Here is an 18,848-nt window from a genome sequence, read left to right as displayed (position 1 = left end):
CATTCAGCGTAATTGACTTCCGCGTGCAATTAAAATCACTAAGACAATTTGAAATTTGAAAAGAGGGAAAAAGGAGAAGAGAAAGAGAGAAAAAAAATAAGAAGGTAAAAGAAACATGTAGGAAGCGAAGATCAGAAGTAGCATCGGTCGAGGCTGGACAGGTGCGCGTAATGTGGAGGGAGGAAGAGGAAAAAAAGAGGTGATCTGTCTTGGTATGCCGGAGGGACCAGTCTCCTTTGGAAGCCGCGATTCCAAGGTCCGCTGTTGCCAGTTGCTATTCATCTGACCCGAATATTTTTACTCGTTAAAGCCTCTCGATATCGATCCTCGCGATAACAAAGGTCGGGCATCTCGGAAACGACGATTGTCTCGCGAGACTCCGGTGAAATTGTAAAGGGAATGGACGAAGATCGCGTTTAATTCGAGAGGAAATATTACACGGAACGTCTTTATTTACTCTTTTTTTTATTCTCTAATGCAACAAAACGAGTTTGTCAAGTCTATTTTTTGAACAAACTTTTTTATATTGAATAGTTGTACAGTCGGCACTTGTACTTAAAATTCTTTGCGTTTAAAATCATAAAAATACTGAGAAAACAGCAATGCTTTTTTTTTTATCGGAAAATGTGTACATATAGTACATTTAATATTTAACATTTAGTAAATACTAATAAAATTAATATAAATTTGGAATTTGATAAATGTGCGTTGACTCGTCATTGTACGTAGGTACAATACATCATTTCTCAACAGTATCGCGAAACAATCAACAAGACACGAGATATGTGTAAATCTTGAAATTTTCACTTGTATTTACGATTATGATCCTACAAAAGTACCATTGAAAGCACCGTGATTAAAGGCAACAATAGGCACAGCTATTGGAGCGCAGCGAGATACTTCTGGAAAATTGGCGTTCGTGACGTAATCGTTTAGCAATGGACGCGTATTATCGACCGATTACGGTTCAATTATTCCACAATAAATCCACGGTCGGAGTGATCTAGCTTCTAGTTTCGTTTGTTGGTTTTTGCGCGGATATGATAGTCGCGGCGCGAGAGAACACGAGGCGCAACGTGTGCACTAGGCAGGAGTTTATTGCAGTTTAAATTATACACCGGCGCAAAACCGTTTTCCAGCGAAACATTCTTTCTTAATGAGCGTCTCATTTCGCGTTCGCCGTTGCTCATATTTGGGTTAACGTATGGAGGAATGTTCCCCTATACGCGATATCCTGTCACAGGATGCCGACATCTTTCCCCTCGATTTCTGCGCGCGCGCGTTATTTCGTGAAAAATATCGGCCGCCGACGATAATACGTTCTCTAAACCGTTACGAGCCAACGAAATAAAAGTCGCGATTTTAATTGGCCTCTACGTTGAGTTTCTAACGGTTGTCGAAGTTAATAGTAGTTCGAACTTGATGGAAGTTAATGAACTTATCTCGAAGTGCTTTGAGAATGTGGCTGTGATGTTCATTGATTAAATATTACGACGACTACTATGCCTCAGACATTTTTAGGTGTACTTGTATTTTTAAACCTCATTAAATTGCACGGTTTTGTACTTGTATTTTTCAATCCCATTAAATTGCACGTTTTTGTCATCTTAAACAAATGTCGTTGAAAAACATCACTCTCTATTCCAGCCATCAAATAGATAAGAAATTAACAAAAATGAACGTATAATATTTTCTTTGTGTAATTTTCATATTTAAATGTGTAAATACATTTGAAAGGAAACGAAGATCTGATCCAATAAATTTGACTTTGATTTATCAGAATTTCAGAAATAATCCGAGGAGTTGTCAGTCAGAACGTTATGAAGGCAAAGCGAATACCTAGTCCATTTCACCTGTAAATATCATATTAAATATTAAATATTATAATAAATACTCTGCTTCACTAATTCTAATTTCGTAAATTATATGCATCGTGTTCATGGCCTCTCAGGTTTCCCATAAACGCGCAAAACCACACCATCTTATACCTTGATCAGTTACTTCCGCAAACACATCGTAGTCATTGGAGCTTGGAGAAAGCATCGTCATATTTATCACACCATCGATTTCCTTTTGACGCCAGAACCACCGACGACTGAGGCATAAAATTTCATGGATATTAAAGATAGAAAAACAGAATAGCACAGTACTACAATACAACAAATTACACAAGCGAAGAATCATTTAAATTTCCAAAAATGCACTGTTTCATATCTATATAAAATTTCTAAAATAAAATCGGTCATTTGGATCATTTTGGTGATTCTAATGATTCTAATGAAACAATATCCACTCGCCGTTGCCGTTTTTGTTTCGTCGAATGCATGCTGAAGGTGCTCACAGGCGCATCCTGAACCTCTCGCAGCTCTACTTACGGAATACTAATTGGAACAGACATAGTCACCGGAAGAAGACAGAGAAAGCAAGGGACGAAGAAACGAGGGAGAGAAAACGTGGGACCGATCGTAAGCGATTTACCGTGGTCGACACGCAACGCGAAACCGGAAGCTAACGACTCGCGCGAACATATCCTATAATCGGCGATGATATCGTCCGCCACGTAGACTGATTGATAGCGAGAGTAACGATGCGGGAATTAGCGAAACCGACAGCTGGGCAAGATTATCTGTTATTACGCGATTCACTGAGAGAAAACAACGAAGCGAATTCACGTTTGGATCGATCCCTGTTTTTATACGTCTAAACAAACGTGTGTAGTCGTGTAACAAACGAATTTGGACTTCGATCCATGCAGTTTTTAACAATTCTGTTTTTTTTTTTTTTGCGGATTTAACACGCGAACGAAAGTCGAAAGTATCTTGTTCGAAAGTCTTTGGATAAGTATATTATATCAATAAGATTGGAAATATCAGCGGATACTTTGTACGGGGATAAATTTGCAAAGTATTAACGTATTCGATAATTCTGTTAAAAATATACTCAACCTGGAACATTGGAGAATTCTCTGAATCAAAAGACGCATACTAAAAAGTGTGTGTCATGAACACGAGTTACGATTCTTAATTCCTCAATACACGTGTGTGTTCCCCGTACACACAGTACAGGTTTGAAACTGCAATCTTTGATCACGGGAACTCGGAATATTCATGCACGTGAACAAGAAACTGTGAACGTAAAGTCACTCTTACATCGCTCTTCTACTCGTTCACTATCGTATGTTGCACGAAAAAATTAAGCGAGAGCAGGGCAAAACGAGGAGAAGGACGTGGGGAACTAACTCGTGCTCCTCCAGAGGAAGAACCAGAGGTTGATCGAATGGAATCGTGCATGGATAAGATGAAAGCAAGATGAAAGGGCGGGTGTATTGCAGAAAAAAAGACTGGGAGAATGGAAGATCGGATACGCGTGCACAAGGCAAAGAGGGGCTAGTAAATCGTAGAACAAAGCCAGGTTCTCGGCGTACTCCGGCCTAGGTATCATCAATACGTCTTGGATGCATGAGACAGCAGCCAGCGGCCGGCGAGACAAAGAGGCGGCAAACGGTTCGCTCTCGGCCGTAGTCGAACGGAGACAAGTTGCTGCGCGGCCTTTCCAGGTGGGGAATCACCGATGACGATGAACGGTGGACAGTCGCGGCGTGGAAGGGAAAGAATTAGAGATGGGATCAAGTCCAATACGTACTTACGAGTCTGAGCGAGTCAGGTTCGATGCCTAAGTTTCGAATGCCAGTCGAAAGTAACCATTTTTCAGTGAGTATGCTTGTTACGCGTCCACGAGTATCTTGAAGATGACTGTATACCTTTAAATTCGACGTTTGTAGGTTGTGAAACTTGGAAAAAAAGAATTCTACAGAACGATTTTTACCTAGCTCTAGCTAGAGTGTCGAAAGATTGAACGTGAAAATAACGCCGCTTTTATGGCTCGTGTCTGATTTAAAACGAGACCAGGTTCTTTTCTGTTCTCACGTGTACAGGGATCGGGCTAACAATTGTCAGGGATTTTCTATAAACGTCAAATGCATTTATGATATAACTGATATAATTGGTAACGGAGAATGTTCCTAGAGTATGCTTCGTCACATCAAAAATTGTCTACTTCATTAATCGTTAGGTTAACTTACAACAGATATTTGAGATAGTTTCAGAAAAATGAAAGACAGATTATTGACGATAGAATAGACATTGACGATATCTCTGTCACACTAAAAATCCAAGTTTACTTGTATTGTTACTTTTTGTCCCAAAATTGCAATATCTTCTCAGTTTCATTTAAATATAACATCCCAGGCAAAACAAATAAATTTATTATTTCCCAATAATTTCTATCCAGTAATATCATACCGACGAGTTCAAAAAGAAAGCGACAAATTATTGTATACAGTTTGGTCACTCGTTATGCTTTGCAATCAGTTGCCAGCGCAAGTGATTAATTATGACATTAAGTTACACTGGATATTTAAAGTGATTTTTGAGATTTCCAATGTCACGTGTCCAAAAGAACAGGAACATGCTTCGTCCATTCAAATCACGTCGTAACGCCGCTGATGCTCATAGACAGTGCCCAACTTGATAGATTCGAACCAACTTGTGAGGTACTCGATCCCATCTCTAGCGAGGATAGCCAGTATCGGCAGCAGCGACGTTCTCTCGCGAAGGTGGACGCTGAGGCTGCGGCCGATGGTGATACCGATGGCATCGGTCGTGGTAGCAGTGATGTCGATGTCGATGGTGGTGGTGGCCGAGAGGATGCTGATGTGTACGCTGGTAGTGATGGTGATGGCGATGGTGGAGGTGGTCGGGAGGACGCGGAGGGAACGATGGTGATGGTGGTGGTGGTGGTCACTTGTTCTCGACAAGAGCAAAGGAGAGAGATTTGCCCCCTCCTGCCGCGGGCGGCGCCACTCGAGGAGATCCTTTCCTCTTTTCGCCTCTAGGCCATTCTCGAGAGGCGCGCGCGGCAACGCGGTGTCGCACGATCGGTCCTCGTCGACCTTCGACCAATACGCGCGCTCCGACGTGATTCTCTGCAAGCTTCTCGCGGATCGGGAAAATTTCCAAAATTCGCGGCCCGATTCCGAATTAAGCCGCGCCACGACTCCACGAGTCGTTCATCGTCGTGGTGTCCCCCTCTCCCCCTCCCTGGTTTCGTCTGGCTCTCCTCAGGCCGCCTTGGCCGTGTTCTCCGCCCCCACGTGACACCGGCGGCCACGTGACTCGGATCGAGACCGCGAATCTTCGCAGCGGAAGGTCAACATCCGTCGCGCGGGCCCCGAGGGACCCGCTGTTCCTCTCGACGCACCTCTCGCCGCCCGCGGACGTTCGAACTGTGTGCGTTGATCGGTTGCGTAACGCTGCTCACGTTGTCTTTGTGTGGGGATGTTGGACCTGGCGTCGAACACCGAGCAAGAAAACGCGTGTGCCACTTGTTGTGTCTGTGTACGTGGAAGCAGGGAATTTTTCCATCTGTCGCGAGAGGCGCGAAGCTTCGAATGGAAGGACGGAGGTTCGATCGACGATTAACTGGAAGTAAGAATGAATGGGAATGAACGATCGGTGACACGATGTTGTGGAACGAGGCGACAGATACAGCTTGTTAGACGCTAGTGACCTAACTTTGGTATTTGACGATTACAAACTGTCACGTTTTAGTCAAAGAGCAAAGGATCACAGAGAGGAGAGACCGAATCCAGCACTCGCTAATTAAAACACCAGTTAAAATGAGTATGCGCGAATCGTGGCGCACGAGATTTCAAGCGTCGAAATCTGGAGTCGTGACGTCGGCAGGAAGTGTACGGGAATCGATCGGTGCAGCCCTATTACCGGCAGCGGCGCGCGACTCGATTCCACGGTGAAATCGGGCCGAATCGAGTGCGGCTGAAGTTAAATGTGAAAACGTATGTGCGTTACGAGCTCGCTCGCCACGTGACTGGTCTACGCTTTTGCGTCATTTCAGCGCCTCAGCTCGCACAAAACCGCATCGTCCCTACGATCTATGGTCGACGTCGCGCGATCGTCAATATCGATGCACGTTGGATCGTTTTTTCGCGACGACGTCAACGTAAACCTCGTCGACCGGTGCAATCTCTCGACGTTTAATTACACCGCGGCGAACGTGTATTATTAAACACGGACGTTTAGATCAGCCTGCAGGAATTCCGGTTTTCTGCGTCATCGATCAGCGGAACCGGTGGAAAGCCGGGAGACTTTAATGCTCGCAAAGGCGCGCGCCGGAGACGGGATCGTTTTACGTCTGGTTTCAAACGTCTGCGCGCAACGCGTACACGTGAGCCTTCGTTTCGCTCGCTTGTCGACTGAAAGTCGATCGTCTCGTTGGTGAATCTCTCGCCGGCTTCGATAAATGTCCACTCGAGAGACAGTGAAACAGAAATTGGCAGGGGAACGAAGTGTGAATTTTTATGGCCGTTCTCCTTGAGATTTTCAAAATTGAGAGATCCAACTGAGATTTACGATATTCGGTGAATATCGAATTACAACAATATCGAAGCACAACTGAATGAAGATTTTGATTAATTGTAATCTTCTCTATCCTCCTTGACGTTTTATCAATTGATGCCTAAATGGGTTTTCAATCAATTTATAAAGAAACTGATATTGATGGATAGTAAAAGGCAGCTGAATGAAAACTTTTAACGATCTTAACCTTCAGTAAATTTACATTCAAGATGCAAAGTCCCGAAGTATTATTAATCAAAAGATTGACTTTTAATCGATGAACACTGAATTACAAAGAAGCACAAATCCACTCGTGAAACTCCTTCCAACTCCTCTCAAAGATCAAACCAGAGCATTCATCAATGAATATCGAACCACGTAGAAGCTTAATTCAGCAGTAAAATACTCGAGACTTTCAACAATTTTTGAGCGGTTAATTAACTGTCTGTGTCCGTGACGATCAAGTTAAAAGTCGCTCGGCATCCCGTTCACGATCCCGATTCGCGAGATTTCTCGTTTTTTCGCACACACGAGTACTCGCCGGTACAACAGAACACCTGCCGACGTTGGCGCAGCTCGATCGAGCGATCGGTCACTGAGAGGAAAAAGAGGGTCAGGCTCGTTTGGAAAATTGAACGTGCTCCGATCGGGGCTGTGTTTAGCGGTGAGCGGCACCGTTATCGGGGACAGGCGATTTATCAGTCCATTGTCTTCGCACGGGGTGCTGCACGCCGACCCGATCATCGAAAGACTCGAATCGTACGAATCGTATTAAGATCGTCGAACCTGAGTGACTTTCAACGGAGCGATACGTGGAAAGGAAAGTGATTAATGGAGAGGAAATCTTAACGACTATAATTCCGATCGACCGTCGACGTAGAGATGTTCATTGGAGAAGGCCGATTCGAGAGGATAGTGATTAATAGATCTGGAATCGTGTCGCTGGGAGAGAATTGTCGATCATCGATGACACTATAATTGTACTTTCTTGTCGGTAGCAATTTTCTTCAATAGCGAAGCTGTCTTTGAAAATTACTTTACAGTTCAATTGAATTTTAATAACATCAAGGAGAAGACGTGAGAGATTCTCGATCAACGCAACGACGTTCTAGTTCAACGCAAATCGTCGTCGACTTGGACCTGGATCGTGCGTCTGTCGAATCGTTGAAACGGCTGGCGAAGTAAACTCGTGTCACTCGTAGAAAAGAGAAAATTGGGCACCGAAGGTAGGCTCTGATGAACGTGCATCCGTACTCACTGGAAGAGTGGAGGTGCCTGGTTGCCACCTCTCGGCAACCGACGCAGATCGTCTCGTCGTCAAAGACGAGAGCCGACTGTCCGCGAATTCTGGTGATCGTGACCGAGGAGGCATCTGTGCCGGGGCAAGTGGCTCATCATGTCCGTATTGGAGACCGGTGAAGCCGACAGGTCGACGATGTCACCACTAGACGAAGTCGTGTCCCCGACGAGCGTCGAGTCGGAACTGATGGTCACCGACATGTTGGACGAGCACGAGACCACGTTGAACGAGCACAGGGATGGCAAGCGTAAGAGGGACACGGACGGCGAGGAGCTCACACCCAGGAAGTTGCCCTCACTCACGAGAAACAACAACGACGTAGGCTTCGTCCTCGAGGAGAGCGCCGACGACGATCTCCACGAGGACAGGGATGACGTAAGTCCCCTCTCTCGTTCCATTTTTCTTTTCTTTTTTTTTTTTTTTTAACTAGCAGAGCCTGTTTCGTTTGTTTGTTTCACGATGATTAGCACAATTTTACGAACGATATCGTTGATTAGATTCGCTGATTCATCCTATTCGATGAGGATGGGATAATAAAGACAATGAACGGGGGTATTTTAAAGGAAAACGCGAGATTGTGAACTGAAGGAGATTGTCTGAGAAATACCTTCAGTTTGTTAACATTAGGGTGAATTTCTTAATTGATGGTAATTTCTTAATTAATTATGAAGCGAAAGTCAATTGTATATACATAATTCGTTGAGCATACGGTGATAGACGAAAGAATGTTTACAACAGAAAACATTACGTGTGTTTTCATTTTTGTGTTATTCCATATTTTCATTTCATTTTATATTTCATTTTCTTTGCGTATCGTATGCATTTTGTACATTTTTGGAACTTTAAATTCAAGCAGTATAAATATAAGCAATTAAAATTTAGTTTCTTAAAATTTCATAAAGTCATGAGCTGTGGAATGGTCCAAAATGGAAGACAATAATGGGAAAAATATTGAATCGCGTCAATGTTAAAAAATTATTAAGAAATTTAATAATACAAAGAAATTGCAAATGAAATGTTGAATCAACGCAACGTAGTAATCTATTCTGAAGTATAATTAGATTTGTAATTCTTGTCAAATATCATTCTTCTTCTTTAATCCAACAAATCTTCTTTTATCCAAATGCTTTGAGCCATTTTAGACGCGAAGCAGTTTTTTTTTCAAAATCAAACGAATACACACAATGTCTCAGACAAGATGGAGGTGATTCTACGTAAAAGAGTGAGTCTAAAAGGAGGAATACAATTTTCTCATTAAAGTCTTTGTTTTCGAGAAAATCGAGTTTGATGATTGATCGAGTACCAAGGCAATTTTACGTTCATGAAAATAACACCTTGTCATTCTACATTTTTTTCACTTAGCTTTGCACTCAGAATATCCTCTTGTCGATTCGTTCGCGCCTGTCCAAACTACGATATTATCGACAAATTGAGCATTGATAAATTTTCAAATTCAATTTTGCTCCGAAAACGAGAGCTATGAAGAAAAAAATCGTACTCTTTCTTTTCCATTGATTTTGTCACTTCCTATTCAGTTGTACCATCCGTATGTACTGAAACACCCCCGTACGTACACATTGGAACAGGAGCACGCCATTGTTCCCGAGAAAAATGGAGCCGAAGCAATCGCCGATAACACTTAATAACATCGTGCAAAGCGTTGATTGCGCGTTGCACGTTTACCTCTGCCTGACGTTCGTTGCAGACATTTCGACCCCGGCTGGCGAAAAACGGATATATCGGATGCCATATCACGAAACTCGAGACTACAACCGAGCGGCGGTGGCGCGGCAGCGTTTCAGTGACATTTATCCTCTTTTAAAGCGCACTCCATAACCCTGTTCGACGGACGGGTCTCAAACTACATTGCGTAGAAACTAAATTCTCACGTGGCAAGTGAAAGAGCAGCTGTCGGCTGAAGTGTCCGCCTACGCACGGTTATACCTGCTCCACTGTCGTGAGCGTATTCAACTCTGACATACGGCAACAAATCAGGTGTCTGGATCCAGTACTGTAATAAAACGAAGCTATTAGCGCGTCGTCTTTACGATCCAGGAAGCCTGTTGCACGACCGCTCCTTATTCAGCTAAACCGTCCTCCTATCCCCCGTCTGAATCATCTGAATCCCGTTCAAGGGATTTTCAATTCGAAATTTTATATTCCCAGTCTCTTTTTAGAGGTGTCTTAAAACGGTGATTATGTATGATTTATCGCGGACTTTTTGGTCGATCGGAGATTTTGCTCGATTTTCTTCCTTCTGTTTCTTCGAGTGAGACAAAAAAAAAAAAAAAAATTTCTTCTCACTGGAAGATATTGTGCTTGAGATCGTACGAAGTACGATTCATTGGACGTAATTAGGAGTATTGAAAAATGTCGTTGGAAGAATGTGTGAGAAACAATCTTTGAATAGACACCGTCTTCGAATTGGACATCTTACGTGCAAGACCATTGGATAAGCGATGTTAGCTTGAAAAGTTTATTTGAGGTACGTCGAATAGAGACACGGTCTTCGAATAGAATTTCGCTTTTGTATTAGAAATTTCATATTTGGGATCATCATTATTTATTATTGGAAGTCAAAAGAGAAAGATCATTCGAGCATGTTACATTGAAAGGTTTCTTATTTTTCAATTCCACTACCAACAGCAACTGTGTTCTGTCCGTACAATTTCGTACTAATGATAAAATAGCATTAAATTATGGTTGTCGTTCCTTCAGCGTAGGAAGCCATTTTTGCAACTAGTTGCAAACGTATTAAGTTATTTAAAAGAAACAGAAAAGAAGAGGCAGCTTGTTAGTATAAATTATCTCGAACTCCATAAACGCACACGTAACCTCTGCACTGGGGAATATAACGCGAAGTACTTATCAAATTTCTTCCAGCGCATAACGAAGCTCCCATCGTCGTTTACTGCATCATACTGTAACGTTATAATTGCTGTCGTAAAGGCGACGCGCACGTTGCTTTCAAGCATTCGTTAAATATCTTCCGTATAGCGGAAATATCTGGAGACAGAATATTAAAAACGACATTTGTACGTTTGCTGCATCGACGAGCTCTCGACGAACAATACTACGTATCATGATTTTTCAAAAAGAAAAAAAGAAAAAAAAAAGTAAAGAAACAAGAAAAAAGAATGGCAAAAGGTAGCCAACAGTTGTCGGGCAAGACAGGGCAGTAAATTTCACGCCTTCTCTAGAATTGTCTTTTCATCTGCACGCTGCTCCTCAACGGGCGTCATACTTGCTAAATTTCACGCTCGTCATAAAATCCTCGATTACTTGTTTTTAACGGTCGGCTGGTGCCATTCGCACGTCCCCGATTGGTACTTGGCTGGAATGTGAGCTCTGGGTTCTCCTTCGTTTTAATTCGTGAAACTTTTGAGTAAAACGTTGCTAAAACGTAAACACAGTCCATCGTCGATGGACGATGAGCATCGTAAAATTGGCGATTTTAGATATTTTTCGTCAATTTTATGAGATGAGAAGATACATTTATTTGATTACGAATTCATGGAAAATTAGTTTCGAGATTCTTCTCAAAAAATTATAAAATGTCGCGATGAAACGATCCTAAAACCTAACCTATACAATGGACTAATATATTTTATATAAATTACATACATATTACAGACGAACATAAGATATCCAAATTTTTAATAAATAAAGCAAGTCTCTATTTGAGCTTCACTATGAAGAACACGAATTTACATAAAAATCCTTTCTTCGCTATTTCGAAATATTCTCACGATTTAATTATCCCTATAACCAACTGCCAAAATATCGAAAGTTTTAGTGCTACTAAAGTTATGAAACACAACGAAACTGATTCGACACGAAAGCGATTTAATTATCGCGTGAATTGTCTTGAGATCGCGTTCGCGCGCAAGATACGAGGAGTTCGAGTGTGTTTCCTCCTCTGCGATTGGACACCTGGTTCCCGATTCTCGTTCGAGGAAGCGGTGTCCATTCTCGAAAACGGGGACAGAGGTAGCGAGGAGCGCTCAACGCGTAGGCAGGATTGTCGTAGGATACAAGCCCGTGCACGAGGTCACGAAACGGGTTTCAGGAAAAATCTACGCGCGATCCTGAGATGCGACCACGCGCTATCCTATATCTACAATCTGGCCACTGTTGGATGCTGGGACCCGACGTCCAACGCTATTACAAGTTCCATTAACCGCGTTTCCTACCGATACGCGCGTCCATGTGGGAAAATTCTCTCCCATCGAATGGTTTCTCTTGTACCGTTGGCAGCGTGTTCAGTGAATACAACGGAAAGCAATGTTGCATAGATTGGGCCCGTGAAAGTCACTTGTTTTTTTTTTTAACTAGAAATTAGGCACTTTGTTATATTTAATATTAGCACTAGAATTTCTTAGAGACGTCAAACTAAAACAAATGGACAAATTTTGTAATACAGTAGAGTACACAGTATAGAATACACGAGCTTTTACTTGATTTAAGATCTCTAAGATCATTTAAGTTTCTAGCAGAAATTATAAATTGGTCACTTTGGCCATTTTGATAGTTCTAATGTTCAATGAAATTAATGCATCGGAGTAGACGGATTGAAATTACGAAACTTTGAGATAAATTGACATTGATGATGACAGTTTTGTGAATTTGAGGAAAGATACTGAAACTAGGCACGAATGTTGTGAGTGATTTCTTTAATTTGTACGATCAAGCGACCTCGTTCAAGAGTTAGAAATATTTAATCACTAGAAAATTGTTGTACTAAGTTCTTCTTGTATTGAATATCTTAGCTCACGTTGTTTCAGTATAATTATTATAAATTTTACGCGCGTATCTTAATTTTAAAACCATACAGTCATTCTCCTTCTACAGGCAATTCTCCTGCAGCTCATCGCAAGGATCATTAACTGAAATTTTGAATCATCGATCTTTCTTCAAGAAATAACAATCTGAAAGGTTTAATTATCGTGCAGATCTTTGATCTGTACATCTCCTACACGTTGTACAATTAAACAAACAGTCAAAGGTTACGGCGTGACTTTCACTTGACGCGAGGTATCCTTCGATAAGAAAGCGTGGTTTTCGTGTCTGGCTCGAGCTTGACTCGATGTTCCTCCGATTAGAAATCGAAACGCGCGTTATTAGTTTTAATTACGCTCGGTCATAAAAGCGTACTCTTGTCAGAGGGGTAGAGCCGCGAACTTAAATCGTCGATCAGTTTCGATGCTGTCGGAGGTGGCCCGTAGTTGCAGACCTTTGATCGATACTCGATGATGATTGGTTTTAGAGAGTTGGGAGATTGGTACCTGGAACAGCTGTAATCTCCCAGACACATAGCTAGTAATGAAATTTATGATAGATCTGTGCACGGTATGAACTCTCGATCATCTCTTACGCAATTTACAAAAGGATTTCTCATACAGAGATACTTGTAGAAATTTTTTATATCGTGGATAATGTATTGAAATTTTATTGACATTATAGAAAGAATCAATTATTATGATTATATCAATTAAATAACAGACACAATATGTTGTATAAATAGGTCTGAACATTCGCTGGGAATATTCTTTATAATTTAACATTAATACTATGTTAATTTTTTTATACACATATGTTTCCAATGAATAACTTGATACATCTGCGTACATTTACAAGTCGATTCCAAATTTGTAATTATTAAACATCCAAATAGCACAGAATGAAAGTATAATAATGAGAAACAAAATATAATATATAATTCAAAGTAAAATACCTTTTATAATATTAGAAACGTAAAACAAATTTTTAACTAATATTCTATTTCTTCCTTTTTACTTACATCCGTATGAAAATTTATATTATATTATATTTAAATCTACATCATCATTTGCAAATTTGCATATAATATCTGCAAAATATTGAATATAATATATTCACTGCGAATAAAAAATTTAATATCGTCATAAATGTTTAAATAGCTTCGTGAATCATTGTATGCAGGAAGCAAAAAAGTAACAAGAGATTCAAGATGAAATTAAATTTGAAACATCTTATAAAATTTCAAAGAAAGAAAAACAAGAAAAAAAAAAGACAAGAGGAAGATAAATCGCAAGGATCAAAGATTCGGTAAAATATTCGAGTCAACACGGAGATTTGCAATTCAGAATATATATATGTATACATACGAACGCTGAAAAATCATGTCGCCGCGAATTAACAAGTGGTTTTGTCACCTACACGTTTCTTATTGCCACGTGTAATAAAAAGTAAAAATCTTTTCATTTCTGACAAATTGGACGGCAAGTGAGAAGATGGTTGCAACACCTATAATTTTCATAATCGCTCGCAATTTACACGCCAACGAAAACGATCGCTCACGATAATTTGCGTACGATCCGTGCGAATAGTTTAACGTTTATCGTTTCGTTGTTGCGTCCACGCAGGTATCATTCACATTATCGTATCTCCTTCCTACGGAAGAACAAGATAAAGCTATTTCGATGAAATCTACCGGTGATTCAATCCCCTACCTGCCGTGAAGTGTTAATTTGCAAATAGACAGAAAGCAAACAATGTCTCTGGTTCGATAATATCTGGGCACACCTGGCTCCAGGATTTTGTCGTGCCACCTCTTCCACCTCATTTTCTCCTGGTACAAAATCTCGAATTTCAGCTAGATAGTCCTCGCGGTTTCCTAGATATTAGCTCTCAAAGTTTTTCCGAAATTTTGAAATATCCGGAGCACAGCTGGATCCGGTATTCTGTATTGCCACCTCCTCGCACCTCATGTACTCCTGATACATAGTCTCGAACTTCAGCTACACAAACCTCGCGGTTTCCTAGATATTAGCACACAAACTTTGATCGAAAATCTGAAATATTAGGAGCGCAGCTGTTTCCGGAAATCTGACGTGCCACCTCCTCGCATCTCATGTTCTCCTGATACAAATTCTCGAATTTCAGCTAGACAGACCTCACGGTTTCCTAGATATTAGTTCTCAGAGTTTTTATCGAAATTTTGAAATATCAGGAGCAACTGGATCCGTTATTCTGTCGTGACACCTCCTCGCACCTCACGTACTCCTGATACCTAATCCCGAACTTCAGGTAGACAAACCTCGCAGTTCCCTAGACATAAGCACTTAAACTGTTATCGAAAATTTGAAATATCAGGAGCACAGCTGGATCCGAGATTTTGTCGTGCCACCTTCTCGCAGCTCATGTTCTCCTGATACAAATTCTCGAATTTCAGGTAGACAGACCTCGCGGTTCCATAGATATTAGCACATAAACTTTGATGGAATATTTGAGATATCCAGAGCGCAGCTTGATCTAGCATTTTGTCGTGCCATCTCTTCGCACCTCACGTTCTCCTAATACATAATCTCGAATTTCAGCTACAAACCTCGCTGTTTCCTAGATATTTGCAGTTAAACTTTTATCGAAATTTTGAAACATTAGGAGCGCAGCTGGATCCAGGTTTTTCTCGTGCCACCTCTTCGCACCTTATGTTCTCCTCATACAGAACATCTAATTTCAGCTATACTGTCCTCGCGGTTCCCTAGATATTAGCACATAAACTTTAATCGAATATTTGAGATATCAGGAGTACAGCTCGATCCAGGATTTTGTCGTGCCACCTCTTCGCACCCCATGTTCTCCTGATACATAGTCTCGAATTTCAGGTAGACAGTCCTTGCGGTTTCCTAGATATTAGCTTTCAAACTTTTTTCGAAATTTTGAAATGTCAGGAACACAGCTGGATCCGGTATTCTGTCGTGCCACTTCCTCGCACCTCACATACTCCTGATACATAATCTCGAATTTCAGCTGGACAAACGTCGCGGTTCCCTAGATATTAGCACTTAAACATTTATCGAAAATTTGATATACAAGGAGCGCAGCTGGATCCAGGATTTTATCGTGCCACATCTTCGCACCTCATGTTCTCCTGATACAATATCTCGAATTCCAGCTAGAAAGATTTTACGGTTTCCTACATAGTAGCACTTAGACTTTGATCGAAAATTTGTAATATCAGGAGCACAGCTGGATCTGAGATTCTGTCGTGCCACCTCTTCGCACCTTATGTTCTCCTGATACAAAAATCTCGAATTTCAGCCAGACAGACGTCGCGGTTTCCTGGATATTAGCACATAAACTTTGATCGAATATCTGAGATATCCAGAGCGCAGCTGAATCTAGCATTTTGTCGTGCCACCTCTTCGCACCTTATGTTCTCCTGATACAAAACCTCGAATTTCAGCCAGACAGACTTCGCGGTTTCCTGGATATTAGCACTTAAACTGTTATCGATAACTTGAAATATCAGGAGCGCAGCTGGATCCAGGTTTTTGTCGTGCCACCCCTTCGCACCTCATGTTCTCCTCATACAGAACATCGAATTTCAGCTAGACTGTCCTCGCGGTTCCCTAGATATTAGCATATAAACATTAATCGAATATTTGAGATATCAGGAGTAAAGCTCGATCCAGGATTTTGTCGTGCCACCTCTTCGCACCTCATGTTCTCCTGATACAAATTCTCGAATTTCAGGTAGATAGTCCTCGCGGTTTCCTAGATATTAGCTCTCAAACTTTTTTCGAAATTTTGAAACGTCAAGAGCACAGCTGGATCCGGTATTTTGTCGTGCCACCTCCTCGCACATCATGTACTCCTGATGCATAGTCTCGAATTTCACCTACACAAACTTCGCGGTTTCCTAGATATTTGAACTTGAACTTTTATCGAAATTTTGAAATATCAGGAGCACAGCTGGTTCCGGTATTCTGTCGTGCCACCTCCTCGCACCTCACATACTCCTGGTACATAATCGCGAATTTCAGCTGGACAAACATCGCGGTTCCCTAGATTTTAGCAGCTGAATCTAGCATTTTGTCGTGCCACCTCTTCGCACCTTATGTTCTCCTGATACAAAATCTCGAATTTCAGGTAGACAGACGTCGCGGTTCCCTAGATATTAGCACATAAACTTTAATCGAATATCTGAGATATCCAGAGCGCAGCTGAATCTAGCATTTTGTCGTGCCACTTCTCCGCACCTTATGTTCTCCTGATAAAAAACCTCGAATTTCAGCCAGACAGACTTCGCGGTTTCCAGGACATTAGCACTTAAACTGTTATCGATAACTTGAAATATCAGGAGCGCAGCTGGATCCATGGTTTTGTCGTGCCACGTCTTCACACCTCATGTTCTCCTGATACAGAATCTCGAATTTCAGCTAGATAGTTCTCTTGGTCTCCTGGATATTAGCACTTAAACTTTGATCGAAGATATGAAATATCAGGAGCAGAGCTGATTCCGGGATACTGTGGTGCCACCTCTTCGCATCCCACGTTTCCCTGATACAAAATCTCGTATTACAGCTAGAAAGTCCGGTGGTTTCCTAGATGATATCACTTAAATTTTGGTCGAAAATTTGAAATATCAGGAGCGCAACTGGTTCCAGCATTTTGGCGTGCCACCTCCTCGCACCTCATGTTCTCCTGATACAAATTCTCGAATTCCGGCTAGAAAGACCTCGCGGTTTCCTAGATATTAGTTCTCAAAGTTTTTTCGAAATTTTGTTATATCAAGAGCACAACTGGGACCGGTATTCTGTCGTGCGACCTCCGTGCACCTCACGTTCTCCTGATACATAATCTCGAACTTCAGCTAGACAAACCTCGCAATTCTCTAGATATTAGCACTTAAACTGTTATCGAAAATTTGATATATCAGGAGCGCAGCTGGATCCAGGTTTTTGTCGTGCCACCTCTTCGCACCTCATGTTCTCCTCATACAGAACATCGAATTTTAGCTATACTGTCCTCGCGGTTCCCTAGATATTAGCACATAAAATTTAATCGAATATTTGAGATATCAGGAGTACAGCTCGATCCAGGATTTTGTCGTGCCACCTCTTCGCACCACATGTTCTCCTGATACATAGTCTCGAATTTCAGGTAGACCTTGCGGTTTCCTTGATATTAGCTCTCATACTTTTTTCGAAATTTTGAAATGTCAGGAGCACAGCAGGATCCGGTATTCTGTCGTGCCACCTCCTCGCACTTCATGTACTCCTGATACATAGTCTCGAATTTCAGCTACACAAACCTCGCGGTTTCCTAGATATTTGGACTTGAACTTTTATCGAAATTTTGAAATATCAGGAGCACAGCTGGTTCCGGTATTCTGTCGTGCCACCTCCTCGCACCTCACATACTCCTGATACATAATCTCGAATTTCAGCTGGACAAACGTCGCGGTTCCCTAGATATTAGCACTTAAACTTTTATCGAAAATTTGATATACAAGGAGCGCAGCTGGATCCAGGATTTTATCGTGCCACATCTTCACACCACATGTTCTCCTGATACAATATCTCGAATTCCAGCTAGAAAGATTTTACGGTTTCCTACATAGTAGCACATAGACTTTGATAGAAAATTTGTAATATCAGGAGCACAGCTGGATCTGAGATTCTGTCGTGCCACTTCTTCGCACATTATGTTCTCCTGATACAAAACCTCGAATTTCAGCCAGTCAGATTTCGCGGTTTCCTGGATATTAGCACTTAAACTGTTATCGATAACTTGAAATATCAGGAGCGCAGCTGGATCCAGGTTTTTGTCGTGCCACCTCTTTGCACCTCATGTTCTCCTCATACAGAACATCGAATTTCAGCTATACTGTCCTCGCGGTTCCCTAGATATTAGCACATAAACATTAATCGAACATTTGAGATATCAGGAGTACAGCTCGATCCAGGATTTTGCCGTGCCACCTCTTCGCCCCTCATGTTCTCCTCATACAGAACATCGAATTTCAGCTATACTGTCCTCGCGGTTCCCTAGATATTAGCACATAAACATTAATCGAATATTTGAGATATCAGGAGTACAGCTCGATCCAGGATTTTGTCGTGCCACCTCTTTGCACCTCATGTTCTCCTGATACAAAAGTCTCGAATTTCAGCCAGACAGACTTCGCGGTTTCCTGGATATTAGCACTTAAACTGTTATCGATAACTTGAAATATCAGGAGCGCAGCTGGATCCAGGTTTTTGTCGTGCCACCTCTTCGCACCTCAAGTTCTCCTCATACAGAACATCGAATTTCAGCTATACTGTCCTCGCGGTTCCCTAGATATTAGCACATAAACATTAATCGAA

At 41.6% G+C, this 18,848-nt stretch overlaps 1 protein-coding gene across 3 annotated transcripts in view; it reads left to right on the top strand.

The window, feature by feature from the left end:
- Nucleotides 1-18,848, top strand: part of LOC122530461 (transcription factor AP-2-epsilon) — a 159,301-nt gene that overhangs the window by 33,027 nt on the left and 107,426 nt on the right. For 2 of the 3 annotated variants that reach the window (XM_043657443.1, XM_043657442.1), the window contains exon 1: nt 7,810-8,088. The exons of the other annotated variant lie outside the window; for it this stretch is intronic. In XM_043657443.1, coding sequence (XP_043513378.1) covers nt 7,810-8,088 — 279 coding nt within the window. Of the gene's footprint in view, nt 1-7,809; nt 8,089-18,848 lie in introns of those variants that run through there. 3 annotated transcript variants of the gene reach the window in all.

The sequence above is a fragment of the Frieseomelitta varia genome, unplaced genomic scaffold (genome assembly GCF_011392965.1).
Source record: "Frieseomelitta varia isolate USP_RPSP 00005682 unplaced genomic scaffold, Fvar_1.2 scaffold_343, whole genome shotgun sequence".
Classification (NCBI taxonomy): Eukaryota; Metazoa; Arthropoda; class Insecta; order Hymenoptera; family Apidae; genus Frieseomelitta; species Frieseomelitta varia.
Note: the sequence above shows the minus strand (reverse complement) of the source record. Positions and strands in the feature narration are given on the sequence as shown.